Source organism: Euprymna scolopes, chromosome 18, assembly GCF_053919585.1.
Source record: "Euprymna scolopes isolate OS-2025 chromosome 18, ASM5391958v1, whole genome shotgun sequence".
Classification (NCBI taxonomy): domain Eukaryota; kingdom Metazoa; phylum Mollusca; class Cephalopoda; order Sepiida; family Sepiolidae; genus Euprymna; species Euprymna scolopes.
Window position 1 is genome coordinate 4339902 of NC_136499.1, and position 17744 is coordinate 4357645.

Consider the following 17744-nt stretch of genomic DNA (forward strand, 5'->3'; position numbering starts at 1 on the left):
GTCATTGAGCGTTACGACGATGACGACGACGTAGGTTTGTTTTTTATAAGCGAAGTAAAAAAAGAAAATAACGTTAACGCTTAAGCGGGGAAAAAAACACAAAAAAACTAACGTAAGGCAAACGAACGATGAAAACAGAAAAACGAACATGTGAAGATGGCTTAAATAAGCCTGTTTCGATATTAACAGTTAAAGTACAGTACCCGGGTGTTTTTGAGTGTTGCTAAGAATAAGCGAAGTAAAAAAAAAAGCAGAAAAACGAACGTTACGTGAAATTGAAAAAACAAAAAACATCTCACACCACGATTCGAACCCAAAATGTTTCGATAATGAACCAAGGCCTTAACCAACTGAGCTAAAGCGACGTACATGAAATATGTTCGGTTTTTCAACTATTTAAAGTAAATCAGGCCACGACGTCATCTGACGCATGCGTAGAATCAGTCATTGGCACGAGAGGACCATTTTTGTTGACCCCATCCCTGTCAAAAATTGTCGATTTCGGGGTGAAAAAGTTAACGTTTTTGCCCAATTTTTCGATATTTTTGGAGCAAAGGATGGAGCTTCGATGTGATACCGAGTTTGTGAATTTTCGTCGCGTCTGTCGAAAGTTTTTAGCAGACATCCAAATATACATACATACATACATTTTCGCTTTTATATATATAGATGATAGGTTATGAAAAGGAAGGGTTGTAAATTTGGGTTGAATTTGGGGGTATTTTAAAATAGATTGGCTTCTCCTAGAGGGGTTGCCTTCACCACACCTTACGGGAGCCCTCTCCACCCCACACACACATGGAAATAAACACATGCATACATAAAGATGTATGCCAACATACATATACATGTGCACACACATGCAAACATACACACATAGTAGCACACAAATATGCATATACATACGTACACATAATACACATGAAGGAACATTCCAAAAGTCTTAAATACTCAATGATCAGGATGACGATGATGGTGATGGGCACGATTAAAGGAGATTGACAAAAAAAAAGCCTTCATATTAGTGTGGAGCTCCCTGAGTAATCGTATAAATTGAGGTGGGCATCCCAACCTCCCCAGAATTATCCATAGGGCACTTCTGTTCACCGTATCAAAAGCCTTAGTCAAATCAACAAAAACCTGATAAAGCAGAACGCAGTGTTCAGTACATTTCTCCTGCAACTGCCGAGCAGAGAAGATCATATCCGTAGTTCCTCTGCTCGGACGAAAGCCACTTTGGCTTTCTGGAATGACGGATGGACAAATATACTTTAACAATCTATTGAGTAGAACTCTGGAAAATACTTTGCCAACTGCTTCCAACAAACTTATCCCACGATAACTTCCACAGTCGGTCCTGGGCCCCTTTCCCTTGTACAGTGATATAAGAATTGCATCAACCCAATCCTGATGGACGGGAACACCCCTCCAGACATCAGTGATAAGATGAAGAATTTCATGAACAAGTTTATCACCCCCATGTAAGAGGACTTCCACAGGAATACGATCAAGCCCTGGAGCTCTCCCAACGCTCACTTCCTTGATTGCATCTCTAATTTCATTCTCAGATGGGAACACGGACATTTCATGGATAAGCTTTTGTTGTGATAAAAATTCATTGATGGCGTCCTCATCAACATTAGAGGGGTTGTCAAAGAGATTAGAATAATGCTCGGTCCAACAAAGGAGAATCTTGTTAGGATCCTTTATAAGGGCAATTCCATCACTTGAGAGTATGGGAGATGTAGATAGTGTTTGAGGACCAAAAGCTTTTTTAAGCAAATGGTACATGCATTTGAGGTCTTTACAATCAAAAGCCATCTGGATTTGGTTGGCAAATTTAGCTCACCACTGATCTTCATTTGGCGGAGTCGCTTTTGGAGAATACCCTTGTTTGCTTTAAGTGACTGTCAGAGGGACTCTCGACCTTCATGAGAGACAGACGTCTTATGGTGCAACTCATCTTTAGCACTTAAGAGTTGAGTAATTTCAGAATCATTATCATCAAACCAATCTTGATGTTTAGATTTTCTACACCTATTTCATAGACTGTATTTTTAAAATGCGCCCATGACTCATCAAAATCAGCAGAATTAACTATGGATCGAAGCTTTTCACGTACACTTGGATCAGCCAGCCTGGACACATCAACCCGCCTGGGAATGCCAACATCACCCAACCTACACTTCCTCCTTATACAGACCTTCAACTTCCCGCGTACCAAAAAGTGATCTGTGCCGCATTCAGCTCCACGCATAACACACACACTACATACGTCCCGCAAATCTGCCTTCCTGGAAATAATGTAATCGATCAAGTGACCTTGTTTTGAACGAGGATGGGTCCAGGTAAACCTATGGACCTCTTTGTGGCTGAAGAAAGTGTTACAGATAATAAGGTCAAACTGAGTGCATAGATGGAGAAGATGCAGACCATTAGTTGACCCTACCTACACCAAACCGGCCGAGTGAGCTCCAGGTATGATGATCCTTGCCAACTCTTGCATTTAGATCACCCATGAGTAAGATCTTCTCAGATAAAGGAATAGAGGAAATGGTACGACTGAGATCTCAGTAAAACGCCGTGATGGTATCTTCATCATGACCCATGGTAGGGGCATACACAGATAAAATCATCATATACCTACTGTGTGCAAGAGGGAAGCGCATCATCATAATTCTGTCACTTACACAGATTGGCTGTTCAATCCTCTTCACCAAATCAGAACGCACTGCAAAGCCAATTCCACCCTCTCGTCTCGGCCCCGATGGTCTTCCTTTCCAAAAAAAGGTGTATCCTGAGCCCACTTCCACCAATTGATCTTCAGCACTCAATCGTGTTTCAGACAATGCCGCAATGTCTATGCTGTACCTAGCGAGCTCTCTTGCAACAATAGCTGTCCTACACTCAGGTCTTTCATTATCCAGGACATCTAGCAAAGTTCTCACATTCAACGTAGCAACAGTTAGGTTATTCCTCTCCTGATAAAATTTGGATTTTCCTTGTTTATTATTGTTTCTCCTGCAAATATAGAGCAGCCGCCGACCACAGGAAGCCGACCAGCTTATAAAAGGGTAGACAATTTTTAGGTCACCTTTTCTAGACCCTTCCCAAATGCATGGGTGAGCAGTGTATCCCTAGAAAAGGCTGCTCAGCCGCCAGATCACCCACTGAAGTTGCTTCCACCCTGTAAGCGATTTAGTCGATGATGTTAGATAAATCACTGGCCGCCTGTGTGCAGATTTACAGCTATGCACTTCCAGCCCACTAAGCCTGTGCACGTCGCCACTCACCTATTGCTATAGGACTTTCTTTTTTTTTTTTTTCCTCTCTTCTTCGAAAGATATCTGCACATAAAGATCGCGACACAACATGCTTGTGCTACACATATTGTACCCTCTCGCACCCTACCACTGGTTGCACAGTGACAAACTGATATAGTGAGATGACTGTGGCATAGTGTGCATGTTTTATTATCATGGAGTTTTACCTCTTCGGCAGATGGACATACACACACACATACACATAAGCAAGCAAACATGCATATGTATTTATATATCCCTAGTTCTCACAATATAGTAACCCTCCAGAACTTGAGAGGGAGGCTAACAGGTACTACACCTTGCCCAAGGGTGACCTGAAACTATGCAAGGCAGAGGTGTTCATCTCCCTGAGGTAAGTTACCCGCATACCCAACAACATACCCAACATTATATATATATATATATATATATATATATATATATATATATATATATATATATACACACACACACACATATATATATACACACACATACACACACATATGTATGTATATATATATATATATATATATATATATATATATATATATACTAGCATTTCAGCCCGGCGTTGCCCGTATGTTTGGATGTGTATGTTGAGCAAAAAAAAAAAAGTGGTATTAGGAAGGTAGGCTCGAACCCGTACTGCAAAGGAGGAAAAGACCGGGGTAAAACCTAACGTTTATGCTGTTACGACCACCGCCAAACTGGAAGCGACATTTTTTGAAAATTAAGGCTTGACACTCTAAAGGAGAAGGTAACTTTCAAAAATATTGGCGAAAAAAGTGACCCCCCCCTGTAGAAAAGTGCCTAGTTGAAGAGGAAGATATTAATATTTTTAGCCAATTTTTCAATATTTGTTGTATGAAAGATCGAACTTTAAAACAATACTGATCTTGGTAAAATCCGTCGCCTTTATTGAAAGTTTAAGGCAGACATGCAAACAGACATACATACATACATTTATATATTGGTAACTAAAATTTTTTGACCCAAACGGATGAAAAAGCTTGCCCTATCTCTGAATACCCTTTATGTAAAATTTCAAATATTTAGACCAGAAATTTTCTGAGTAATTTGGTAGAGACCGCAGAGGTCAATTTTTTAAAACTTTGACCCCTATTATGACCCCTAAAAATTTATTATTTTGGGCTCAAATCAAGTTATTAAGTTAGATCCAAGGAACCTATATCTAAAATTTCAAGTGCGTAGTGTAGAGGACTAGGATATATAAATCCTAATCCCGTTACAAAAGAAAAATAATGAAACGAATGGAATGAAGGAAACAAAGACTCAATTGCTGGAATAGTTAAACGTGTCGTTTATTTACTGTTGAAAGAATGAATGTTTTAGATATAACACGTGTTCATGTCCGTGCGGGTGTAACCATCATTTGTTGCAGGATTGGTAGTATAGAAGGAAAAAGGAAATGTGTGTTCATCTCACGTTCGAGTCACTGTCGTTTGTTCACGCGTGGGAAGAGAAGTGAGGGAAGTAGTGGAAAATGGGAATGATAGTCCAATGTGTAGACAAAGACAGAGGATAGAGGGTTGACATCAGTTAAACTGTGCGCCATGTTAGCCGTCAGCTACGCGGTGGTGTTCTCTGGCACGAGTAGTAGATAGAGAGAGAAAGAGTGAGAATGTCAATCCAGTTCATGGAGAGAGAAAGCATATAAAGTGTACGTACGGTCTGTTAGCTTTTTGTCCCACATAGTAGCAAGTGGCGCATGCACGCGCATGCTAAAAAGGCACGCTGTCGGTCCGTAGACCGTCCAGCTAGGAGGCTGGTCTGAAAAGGGAGAAGCTGCTTATTGCTCTTGCCTTTATAGGTGTTTCCGCTGGTCTTTTGCGCATGTGTGGATTTCCTTTGAAAGGGGAAGTGACGTTGTCCATGCGTGCGTGTGTGTATGTATACACGTGAATGTGAGTGTATGTACGCGAACGTGAATATATGTACGTGTGTGGACATGTGCACGTATGTATATGACAAGTAATATAGCTTGAAATGTGAACGCATGTTTTTGTGTGAGACTAGAAAAGGCTTGCGCAGTAGACCCAAAATTGTCGGAGGAGTTTGGTAGAGTTCTCAAAGGTAAAATCGTTGAACTTTGACCCCTTAATCGCCAAATTACTGGCCAAAAATAGATCACATCGATTTTCCCTAATCTCAGTACCCTGTATATCAAATTTAGAGTCTGTAGACTAAAAATTGACAGAGTTATTGTGTAGGGAAATGTAAACAGACCCATAGATACACAGACACGTTCACTTTTATAGATAAGATAGATAGATAGATAGATAGATAGATAGATAGATAGATAGAAAACAAAAATATATACGTATAGATAAATATATATGGAAAAAATTTTGTGTTTACTGTAAACTTTTTATGCAAATATTATGCAAGTATAAATCATGTAGAATATCTGCTTGGATATAATTACACGTAATAGTTAACGAAAGATGATCATCCCATAAGAAAACCGAAAAAACTAATAGGGAATTAATTAAAATGAATGTTTAAAAAAATATGAAAATTAGCTAGATGTTTTGCTAGTGAATGCAATTCCACAAGCCATATATAAGAAAATGGTATTTTCTTTTTAAATAAATAGAAAAGAGGGTTTTTAATATGAATATCAATACACACACAAAAAAAAGGAATTTACATGAGTATAGATATCTATATATACATATATATATATATATATATATATATATATATATATATATATATATACATACATATATATATAATAATTTGGACGACTGTTTTATATCCTATTATTCTACATTTTTTACAAAAATAACAAAGTGTTAATTTATGTGTTTGCATTTAGCTAAAAATTATTGTTTCTTATTCAATAAATTAATTTGATTTTTTTTCCTTCTCAGCATAATTTACTGTTTCTACTATTTTTATTGTAGGAAAGAACTAATATTAAGAATTTCCAATTAGAGCCATTAATTTTAGTCCCACATATATATTTAGTGTGGTGCTACTTCTGTATGTTTCAATCCTAAATGTCATCATGTAGCGATTATAGCTATACTAAATCAAAACACGGATTCCATGAACAAAGCTTCTTTCTTAGAACTGCACGCCTGTGGAACTCTGTTCCGTCTGCTTGCTTCCCACCAGACTACAACTTGGATGTGTTCAAGTCCAATGTTAACAAATTCCTAATGAACCGCCTCCTTAAGTAAACACTTCATCAAATCTCCACACTAACGTAATGTACTTGCAATAACCCTTATCCCTGAGTGGCTTCCGGGCTTTGATGTGGTGATCACTGTGTAAAAAAAAAAAAATTGAATTAATTCATTGTGGCCTCTGTGTATACTTATTGTTCAGAGGTGATCGAGTAATCCGATAGATTTGGAGCATGTTCCAGATTTGATGTGATATCCAGAATATTTGATGGACCCATACTGTGATTTTGAAGGGCATATGAGATGGTCATCCTCTTTGGTGATGTAAAGATACGTTGGTGTTGAGGCTTAGAATAAAATCTTTGGGGGTGCGGAGATATAGCATCAAATCGTAGATCAATATTCAATTCCATGATCTACAATTTGATGCAGTGATATAGAGTAAAAAAAATGTCTAAAATACCGATACATATGATATCAGCTAGAGACTGATCATGTACAAACCTAAGAGAATGCTTGCAGAGAGAAGGATTCTTTAAGCGAACATGAAGTCTCCAAGATCTTCAGGTGATAGGTCGAATAAGTATGACTCAGAATAGTGAATGAGTTAGTGCTAAAGTTTGTGGGACATGCCGGGTTTTTAAGCAAATGTTCTGCTATAGAAGATCTGGATGTGTTAATAAGAATGTGCGTTGGTAGCTAAGTCTCATACCTGATTTTGCTAGGTACGTGCTGGTGCATTCTCCTAACAAGTCTTAACAACGGCCGACCCACGTAGTCAGCACTTATTTAAATTTATAAATTACATCATTATTATTAGGGGAGGGGGGTAGAACGTCTTTGCGACAGGATGCCATTAACGGTTTCATAAAGAAACTACATGTACATTGGAAGCAAAATAGCATCTTTCCACTGTTGAGCTGATTTGGTTGGCAAACTTCTCACTGATCCTAACCACGGTAAGCGAATATAAATTAGACATTTAGTCACCATACTAATTTTTATTTGGGAAAAATCAGTTATTTTCCTTTTGATGATTGACCTAATCACATCGAGGGAGTACCCATTATTGGATGAAGTATCAGTAATAATTTTCAGTTCTTCATCCATTTTGTTTTAGAACAAATCATAAGGTTACAATGTGTTAGGTTCCAAATTAAATTAATCTTTCGTTTAGTAAGGCAAAACAAATCCCAGCGTGTAAATGTAGGTTTACGATATATTGATGTCAGGTAATTTGAGGGAGTTTTTGTTACCAATATATCAAGGAAAGCTAAAGACGAGTTACACTCTCCTTCATATGTATACTTTAACGTGGGATGTATGTTGTTTAATAAGGAGAAAAAAATGATTTGCCTCCATTTCATTATTAAAAAGGCAAAATGCATCGTCTAAATATCTAAATTAGACTAACGGTTTTTTGGGTCCAGATAATAACTGTTTCTCATGGAAACCCACAAAAATGTTCGCCATTATTGGACCCAGGAATGAGCCTATTGCTATCCCATCTATTTGCCCATACATATCATCGTTTAAGTTAAATTCAACAGATGTAGTGGCAAATTTCATCCTCAACAAATATGGTTTCAGGAATGGGAGGAAGTGATAACTAGCTGTGATATAAAAGATCAGCGCAGATATTAATAGTTTCCAAAATAGGGATGCAAGTAAATAAGTTACTAATATCATATGAGCACATAAATTTATTAGTAACCTTAGAGTTTTGCATAAAATTTGCAAAATAAAATGAATCTTTTAAACAGTAGTTACTATAGTACTCGACTACTGATTGTAAAATATTAAAGATTCATTTTGCAACCTTGTGTTGGGATAATCCTACCATAGAAAGAATGAGTCTTAAGGAGATATCCGTCTTATAAGTTTTAGGTTGACCATATAACCTTAGGTGGATAGAGCCCAAGGGTCTAATCTCACTAGCTATATTAGAATGGAGTACTCCACTTTTTACCTATTTGAGCAATTGCTTTTTGAATTTGGCTTCTAAGGAGGCTGTTGCATCATGAGTTTCGACAGGGCCCAATTTTACAAATTTTTTCAGTATCATTTAATATGACACACATTTTATCAACGTAATCCTCAAAATTTAATAAGACGACTCCTGAACCTTTAGCTGATCTTGTTATAACAATAAATTTGTTTTGTTGTAAAGTTTTAATGACAATAAAATGTTCTTTATGCCATTTAAACTCTGAATGCGAAACTGGTGTACTTGCATAGCTGTTGTGAGCAAGGTCATTTAATCTTGCTTTCATGTACCTGAATTAAGTCTCATAAGTAGGCATAAATCTCACTTTTTGAGAGTTGAGAAGTTCAAATTCATAAAATACTTGTTCACGTTTAACACTAGATAGTAGAATACAAAATTCCAAACCATGATCCAGCATTAAAAGTTTGGCAGGGGACAGCTTCTGAGAAGATAAATTTAGAACGTTCTTATCTACATTTGAGTTTTACATTGAAATTTTTTTATATATTAAATATTGCAATTCATTATTATTAAATTGTAAATTTATTTTTTTACAACACCATTCTTGTAAAACGAACTTCATCACAGGAAGAAGTGTGCTCACTATTTCCCTCCATAACTGCACATATATATTTTTAAACCTATCGTGATTTGATGCTATTTTATTCAAGATATTATGGATAAATGCATTCTCAATTTTATGTCCTGGGTATAATCTCGCCTTTTCCTATAGATTATTTTGACTGCAGAAATTCTCATCTGAACCAAAGTATCAGAGGTTTGCAATAACATACTAATTTATTACATCTAGACTATTAGCCACTATCTTATGTTATTTTTTAATACAATTTCAGACACATTAAGTCGTTATAATAAAATGCTACATTACATCCTAGAAACAGCACTATCACAATTGCAACATCTATAGAGGAAGGAGTCCCTATTTTTCTCTATAAATATTTAGTCCTCCCACTGCTACCAGTTGACACCGGGACCTAATCTACATTTTCCTATGATACTTATATTGCACCCATCGTAACTAGTTATTAGCTACATACACATAACATAATCTTTCCAATACCTTATTAAAAATAATAAATTCTCCCTTCTCAAAATTCACCCCATCTGATTGGCTGAAATTGGCGAATTCTATTATTCCAGAAGCCACTTCTTCATGCATAAACGAACACATGAGTACCATTATTTTTTTCGATTTTAGAGTGTCTTTTCAACCCTTAAACGATCCTATGTTCTTTTTGTTTTGTTTTCATTTTTTTGTTAGGTGGTGGGGGGCGTTTTTTATTATATTTTTCTTTTTTTTTTAACATTTACTATTATTGTGGACGATTATACTTACATATTTTCCTACGCATTCCTAGGCTTCAATTATGTTACTTATCGTGCCAACTGCTTACACCCTTACACAATGCTGTTTATTTGTTTTGTTTTCGTTTGTTGACAGACAAACAAATTATAAAAACTTCTTATTTTTATATAAAACACATTATTAAACCCAAAGGCTGAAATAAAACCAGAAAAATGTTCATTTTTATTATTTTTTTTATCATTTTTTATTTGACTAAATTTATGACATTCGAGGCAGCCCTATTGCTTTTAAAATTTGGCTTTTCTAAAGTTTGACACATGGGCCTTTTTATGGCCAAATTAGGCCTTTTTTGACGCTCCTACTTAAAACATGGTTCCATGAAAGAATGTAAAAAAGGCCAAATTTGGCCATAAAAAGGCCAATCTGTCAAATCTAAGAAAGGCCAAATTTATAAAGCAATACAGCAGCATCGTATGTTGTACACTTAGTCTCATAAAATGATGAAAAAATAATAACAATGAAATTTTTTTTCTGGTTTTATTTCAGCCTGTGAGTCTAATAATGTGTTTTATATAAAAATAAATAGTTTTTATAATTTTTGTGTCTGTCAAATACCTTCTGCTGCTAAACTACAAATTTACCCTAAATAACATTGCCTACGAAGACACTTATTTGTTATATATATGTTTTTGGTTTACTTTCCTTTTCCAGACTCATTATCGACATTGCTCAGACATTAACTTTGTTTAAGGTTAATTTTTACCTTAACTCTACTTACACAATTTCCTTGAATAGGCACAGTCAAAACTGAAAAAAAAAACAAGTTGTTTTTTTTTTTTTTAATGAATTAAAATCTATTAAAATACATTATTCTTGAGGAACTTTTTTTCAGAAAAATAAAAGCCTGGATTTTATCATATGAAAAGCAGAATGATCTAAAACTTTTTATACTATTTTTTATAGAATTTTAAATTAAAAAAAAAAAACACCATTCACCACCAATTTTTCTATCGATAGATAAGCAAAAGAAAATAATTGATTCGAAAAGCTTTTTAAAAATATTTTTAAAAGCTTTTTGAATCAATTATTATTATTTTTTTTTTTTGTCTAAATAAGATTTAGGATTATTTACTATAAGAATATGCAAAAATATTATAATAATCTACCCAGTTCCATGTATTTGTTTTGCTTGTCGCTTTGATGTTCACAATGTGATCTGCTAGGATGATGAAATCTATGATCTGGTAGGGGTTTTACCTTCTTGTTAACTATTATGACATGCAGTCTCCTTGCTTGAATGGGTTTATCTGTTTGTATCTCCATGTCCCATGTGATTTAATGATTCCTGCTTTCAAGTACTGGTTTGTGCTTGTACTATTTATTTGAGTGTTCAAGATGTAGTTGTTTGCATAGTTCCCAGTGTACAGCCTTCTCCACCTGGTCATATCTATTCTTATATTCTTTTTGAGCTACTTTGTTGGATTAATTTATTATATGGTTTATAGTTTCGTCTCTTTGTTTGATGAGTCTGCATTTTCTGTTTTCTTGTGTCGTGTCGATCTTATCTTTGATATAGTTAGTTCTAATCATGTTATTTTGTGTGGCTGTTAGTAGTGATTCCGATCCTCTGTTTAGATGTACTTTTCATAGTCATGTCAAGATGTCTCATCTTTTATCATCTTTATGAATCATCCATGTAACTGTTTCTCCTCACATTTTTCTTTTCTCGTCTTATCCTTTGTCTTTTTGTTCTCTGGTCTGTTCATTTTTTACAGTGTCTCTTGCTGTGGTGATTAGTCTTTCTGTGTTCTGTGTTATGTATTTTTTTTAATCCTTTTTTTTGTGTCATTCACACAGTTTTCCTCTTCCCCTGGTTTTCCTTTTCATGTAAAGTCGATCAACATCATCCTTTGATGTAATGCATTGTTCATTGTTATAAGTTTCCTGGTCTTCTGGTCAAGATGCTTCAGTTCTTATTTAGTCTAGCCAATGAACGATCCAGATTATCTTACTAGTGATACTGCCCATGTGTTTATACCTCTGATGATGATGATGATGATGATGATGATGATGATGATGATGATGATGATCATGATGATGATGATGATGATCATGATGATGATGATTTTTTTTTTTATATGCACAGGTGCCACATTAGCTGTAATTCTTGAACTTGACACAAACATCTCCATCATTGTGTCAGCCTGTATTGCTATATTCTACACCCTTTTTGGTGGTCTTTATTCAGTTGCATATACTGATGTCTTGCAACTGTTCTTCATCTTTTTCGGCTTAGTAAGTAATTTTATGATGATTTTTAATCATTTTTTTTTTTTTGATTTAAAATAAAATGTTTATCACTCTGATATGTTGATGATGCATGGAAAAATATATTTTATTTTTCATAACAAATAAATGACAAAAGTATATATACCAAGTTTCAAGATGTTGAGCATCTTACAATTTATTCCTTTAAGTACGTTGACATGCACATTTCTTGATAGCAACTGTTTCGTAGCGCAAAATCATTCATTTAATTATTATATCAATCAATGAATCTATTCTGCCCTTAACCCCTCAAAAGAAAAAAAAGCACCTATCAATTCACTAAAAGAAAAGAAAATGCATATGGGCATGATTACAAAATGCGAAAATTGGAAGAGAAGTTGCAATTACTTTTTATGTTTTCGCCATGTTTGAATTTTCTCAATTCTCTGGTGAATTATTCCTAGAAAAATGTTTCATTTGGAATTGGATATTCTTATTGAATTAAAGTGAAAGGTCTCATTGGAAACTGATAAAAGAAAAAAAAAGCTCTGTCATCCTTTGCTATTAGAGCTATAAAATTGTCTAGGCAGCTCATAAAACTGTCATAATGATATAGTGAACAAAGAAAATGCATAAGATATCACATTATTAGTTTGTTTTGCAATATTTTGCAAAATATATCTGATTCCCTTTCCAAATAATCAATTGCAGAGAAAATGTAGGAAGCGGCTAAGATTAAAAAAAATATTTTCCTATCTCGGCTTTGTATATGTGATGAAATGATGATAAATTCTTATATATATATATAACTAGATGCTATATTATATTTATATATTTCATATTTTTTTAATATGATGAATAAAATTGTTTTAAATGATTTTTTATAAAAACTATTATGATTGTAAAGAGATGACACCTGTTAGAACATCATATTATATTGATAAGCATGTATAATCTGTCAGATAAAAAAAAAAAGATCGGGCTTACTATTTAGTTAAAACTTAAAAACTGCTAACATTAAATATTTGTATATCTTTTATAGTGGATATCACTTCCATTTGCAATCACGCATAAAGCCACACACAGCATCACCATAAATGCGACCGCCAACTGGATCAAGAGCATTGACACCAAATACATTGGTAGTTACATGGATAGTTATCTTTTATTGATATTTGGAGGAATTCCATGGCAGGTAAGTTAACCGCATCATTGTATTAATCTCATCTCTTGCTATTTATTTGCTTTGCTATGAGAGAAAAATGTGACACAGCGTCGTTTATAATGTGGGAGAAAATCAGCTCCTCAAAAGAGAGCACTCTGAAAGTAAGCAAAAATAATAATTGGCTTAATATAGAAAGTTTTCTTTTTATTTTCTTCCACAAGAGAAAAATGTGACACAAGGTAGTTTTTAATGTGGGGGAAAACCAGCTCCCCAAAAAGAGACACTCTGGAAGTAGGCAAAAATAATAATTGCCTTAGTATAGAAGGATTTCTATTCATTTGCTTACCCACAAGAGAAAAATGTGACACAGGGTCGTTTTTAATGTAGAGAGAAACTAGCTCCCCAAAAAGAGGTACTCTGGAAGTAGGCGAAAATAAAAATTGACCAAGGACAAATTAACTTGATACTACACTCTAACCTTAGCCCAAAGGTCAGATCTATTTTTTCTTTTAATCTCATCTATTGCCTTATTTTAATAGAAAAAACTGCAGTAAATATTTATTTATAATTGTTCTATGGCAATATTTTTTTTATTTTAAGAAATAATCTAATTTCAAATATGAAAAATTAAAAAGAAACAAGACAAAAATGACAATGCACAGCAGAAAATTAGTTAATGAATATTTTTCCAAATAGTAAAACTTGTCTTTCTTCAAATATTTATATTTATACAGCATTACATATTTTCAGTGTGTTTTTTTTTCAGTCAACTTTTAGTCTATTTATTCAACTGTTTTTCTATCAAAATAAATTTCTCTTAACTAGGATAAAAAGAATTTTACATCACTATAAGGCGCTATTTTTGTCAGTGAATCATTGTCATGCTTAAGTTTGAAATAACTTTTTCTTTTTGTCATGTTTAAGTTTGAAATACAGGGTGACCCAAAAAACAGGCCCCAACTCTAATTAGGCCCCGTTTCTTAGTGTTTTGTCCGAATGAAATGAAACGTTGGTCATAATTAGTTTATTATATTCAAAACATCATATCAAAACACTAGGGTCTTTGGCCTTTTTTTCTCCGTTCTACAGCATATGTTCTAGATGGCCTCCATTTAGCTCTGTGCATTTCTTGAGGCGCAGCACGAAGTTGTCCATGACGTTCTTACAGACCGAATTGGTAATGGCTCTCATTTCCTTCCTGATGGCTTCCTTGAGTTCCGTGATGGCTCTGGGTTTCCCTCTGTAGACTCTGTCCTTAAGATAGCCCCAAAGAAAAAAATCTGAGGGGCTTAGGTCCAGGCTATGGGGTGCCCACTCAAAATCAGTCTTGAGACTGATCATTCAGCCTCTGAAGTTCTCTTTCAGCCAATCTCGGGACAGGTTTGAGGTGTGAGAACTTGCTCCGTCCTGCTGGAACTAGAACTTGCTCATGAGCGACAGGTAGATGGTCTGGAGCTCACTCTTGAAGGTTTTGAGGACCTCCCCATACAGCTCCTTGGTGACTGTCACTGCTGCGCCAGATTCTTTGATGAAGATTGGTCCGATGATGCCCCTGGTTAAGATTGCAGCCCACACCGTGCACTTAGAAGAGTGCAGGGCTTGGTGGCTATTTCATTGGGTCTGGAGGACCCCCAGAAGACATTTATCTTGGAGTTCGCCTTTCCATCAAGATGGAAGTGGGCTTTATCTGAAGTCCAAAGGAGGAAACTTGGTGTCTCCTCGATCTTCTCGAGCATCTTGACTGCCATAGCCCTCCTCTGCTTCTTGTCTGAGGCTGTAAGGGTCTGCAGCGTCTGTATTCTGTATGGGTAAGCCCTGATATCGTTCACCAGCACTCTCCTGCAAGTCTCACGGGAAATACCGAGGCACTGACTTTGCTTACGCACAGAACGTTTCGGACTCTGCTGGAGAGACTCTCTCATTCTTTCGACCAGCTCCGCTGTTCGCTTCTTGGGACATCCCGAGTGGCTTGGACGGTTCTCTCTGGCAGCGTTGAGGTTCTCCATGGTCCTACACTTCTCAAAGCGGTCCACCCAGTTCTGAATTCTGCTTTTGAATGGAGGCTTTTCACATTCAAACTGACACATGAAACTGTCCTGGATTTTCTTAAACGAGCCTGTCTTGTAGTAAAATTTAATACAGTGTATTCTTTGTCCCAGCTCTCACTGGGGTCTTGATGTACTCACGGTTGTTGATTCTGCCATGTCCTGTAAAATAAGGGCAATCGGTGAATAAATAATGGAGATATCACATAAAGTGTACAAGAGGCCCGTTTTTGGGGGGTCACCCTGTAGAATTTTTACATTATACATTGGTTTACACTTGTACGTTGTTCTTAATTTCCCTTTTCTAATGTTTAATCTGGTTTGATGCATTCAAAAGAGTTGTGTGAATTCATATTCTTGTTATATTTCTAGGCTTATTTTCAAAGAGTCCTGTCTTCCAAGTCTGCATTTAAAGCAAAAATGTTGTCCTACATTGCTGCTTTTGGCTGCATCCTCATGGCGCTTCCTGCTGTTCTTTTTGGAGCTGTTGCAGCTTCAACAGGTAAAACTTAAATTTGAAATTTCCATAAATATTAAACAATATTTCTTTCTCTAATTTTATTTAGCTGTTACTTACACAGCAAAGACCAGATCTTGTGGAGTGAAAAAATAAGGATGGAATTTTGTTTGAATTGACTGTACCCTGAGAGGATTAAGTTTGCTACTGCAGAAGACAGAAAATATGAGAGAGATGGTGATCAGGCAAAAGGATGGAATATTATCGTTTGGTGGTGGAAGTTCAAGATGTTGAGCAAAAGCTAATCAACATACTGCGACATTGTTTTTGTTGTACAAACACAGAAGTAAAAACTTTGTGACACACATGCAGAAAGCAGTGCAGAAGACATCATACTAGATCTGGTTAAAAAGAAATTATGTGAGTTGGACATAAAAGCAGATAAATATGGCATTTTGTTGGGGGGGGGGCACTTTAGAGAAGCAGTAGATGAGTAGGGGCCGAAACTGTAAAGTGATTCCTCCTGATGATTGTGGTACTGGATCCGATTGTGGAGCTCTGAATAAGTTATTCTGCTTAGCAAACAGCATTTGCTTAACAAAGAATATAGAAAAGGAAAAATATGAAAGTGGAACAGTGCACCTAAGAGAAAATAGGAGGATTTCGATAGTTCAATCAGTTTTTATTTTTTGCGTATATATTATCAACAGTTTTGCAATATCTAATTTTTGTATTATTTAGATTATTTGGACTATGTTTTAATTATAAGTATTTTATCGTTAAGGAAATGACTTAATATTATTAATAATAACGAAATTATTTAAGATATTTTTAACACCAACCTACTATTAATAATAATTTATAACTTATTTCCAACAGATTTATATTCATGTTACTATTACCTGAAGAATACCAGAGTTTTAATCAGCAGAAACGTTTTGAATAAAACAACTTAGATGAGAATGATAGTCCAAATAATCCAAATTATCATTCTCCATTTCAAAACTTCTAAAACATTATTTAATTTTATCTTAAATTGTAATTTTTTGATTTGTTACATTTTCTTTTCTATTTTTAATTTTTAAAAGATTGGAATCAAACAGAATATGGTCGTACACCCGAAGGAGACGATTTAAAACTGGTACTACCGCTGTGTCTTCAGTATATGTGCCCAGACTTCATCTCCTTTTTTGGGCTAGGAGCCATTTCCGCAGCTGTCATGTCATCGGCTGATTCCTCCATTCTATCTGCAGCTTCCATGTTTGCTCGGAATGTCTATAAACTTATTTTTCGACAAAAAGTAAGTAAACTTTTGGAATCATTTTTCTAGCATAAGATACGTAATGCAATTAAGAAGTTGTAAAAAAAATATTTGAAAAAAATTAATTTCTTTTTACTTGAAAATCTGAACAGATTGGTAAACAAAACAAATTTTTAAAAAATTTTTAATCTTTTAAATTTTGTCATTTTTCTGATACAAAAAAAAATCTCAAGTCACAAACCGAAACTGAAAAATTACAGTTAAATAAATGGTATAATAAAATAGTTATTCATATTATTTGGAATCTTCGGACTATTGTTCGCATCTTGAGTGTCACTTCCACAACATGTTGGTTGATGTAACATCTGACTTTCTTTAGGTGTATCTTGTCGAACTCAGGAATTTGGATGGAATTTCGAATCAAATACTTTATTTACTTCACGAGAGTGGCCCTGTCGGTGGGGCATTAGAATACGCCGACTGCCCCCCTGCAGAGGGTAAAAGTCCCTCAATGGGGGTCCTGGATATGACCTTAAACTATATCCAGTGGTGAGGCCCCAGCTTGTGGGTTTTGGGGAGTGTGGAGCCACCCTTTAATTACCATTGCTCCCAGGTCCACTGTGACCCGGAGTGGTAGTACCTGTTAGGGTCCCAACTATGGGTTAAATAAAAACCAACGTGAAAACAACAAATATATTCTATTAAAAAAATTTTTCTTCAAAATCTTTGGATTCGGCATTAAATAACCCGAAAAGGGTTGATATGCCATAAAAC

General features: G+C 35.3%; 1 protein-coding gene across 8 annotated transcripts in view; it reads left to right on the forward strand.

Annotated features, from left to right (window-relative positions):
- Positions 1 to 17744, forward strand: part of LOC145297486 (high-affinity choline transporter 1-like) — a 279088-nt gene that overhangs the window by 243585 nt on the left and 17759 nt on the right. For all 8 annotated transcript variants that reach the window (XM_080143361.1, XM_080143360.1, XM_080143363.1 and 5 more), the window contains 4 exons: positions 11921 to 12069; positions 13085 to 13237; positions 15625 to 15754; positions 16798 to 17009. In XM_080143361.1, the coding sequence (XP_079999487.1) occupies positions 11921 to 12069; positions 13085 to 13237; positions 15625 to 15754; positions 16798 to 17009 (644 nt within the window). The remainder of the gene's footprint in view (positions 1 to 11920; positions 12070 to 13084; positions 13238 to 15624; positions 15755 to 16797; positions 17010 to 17744) is intronic.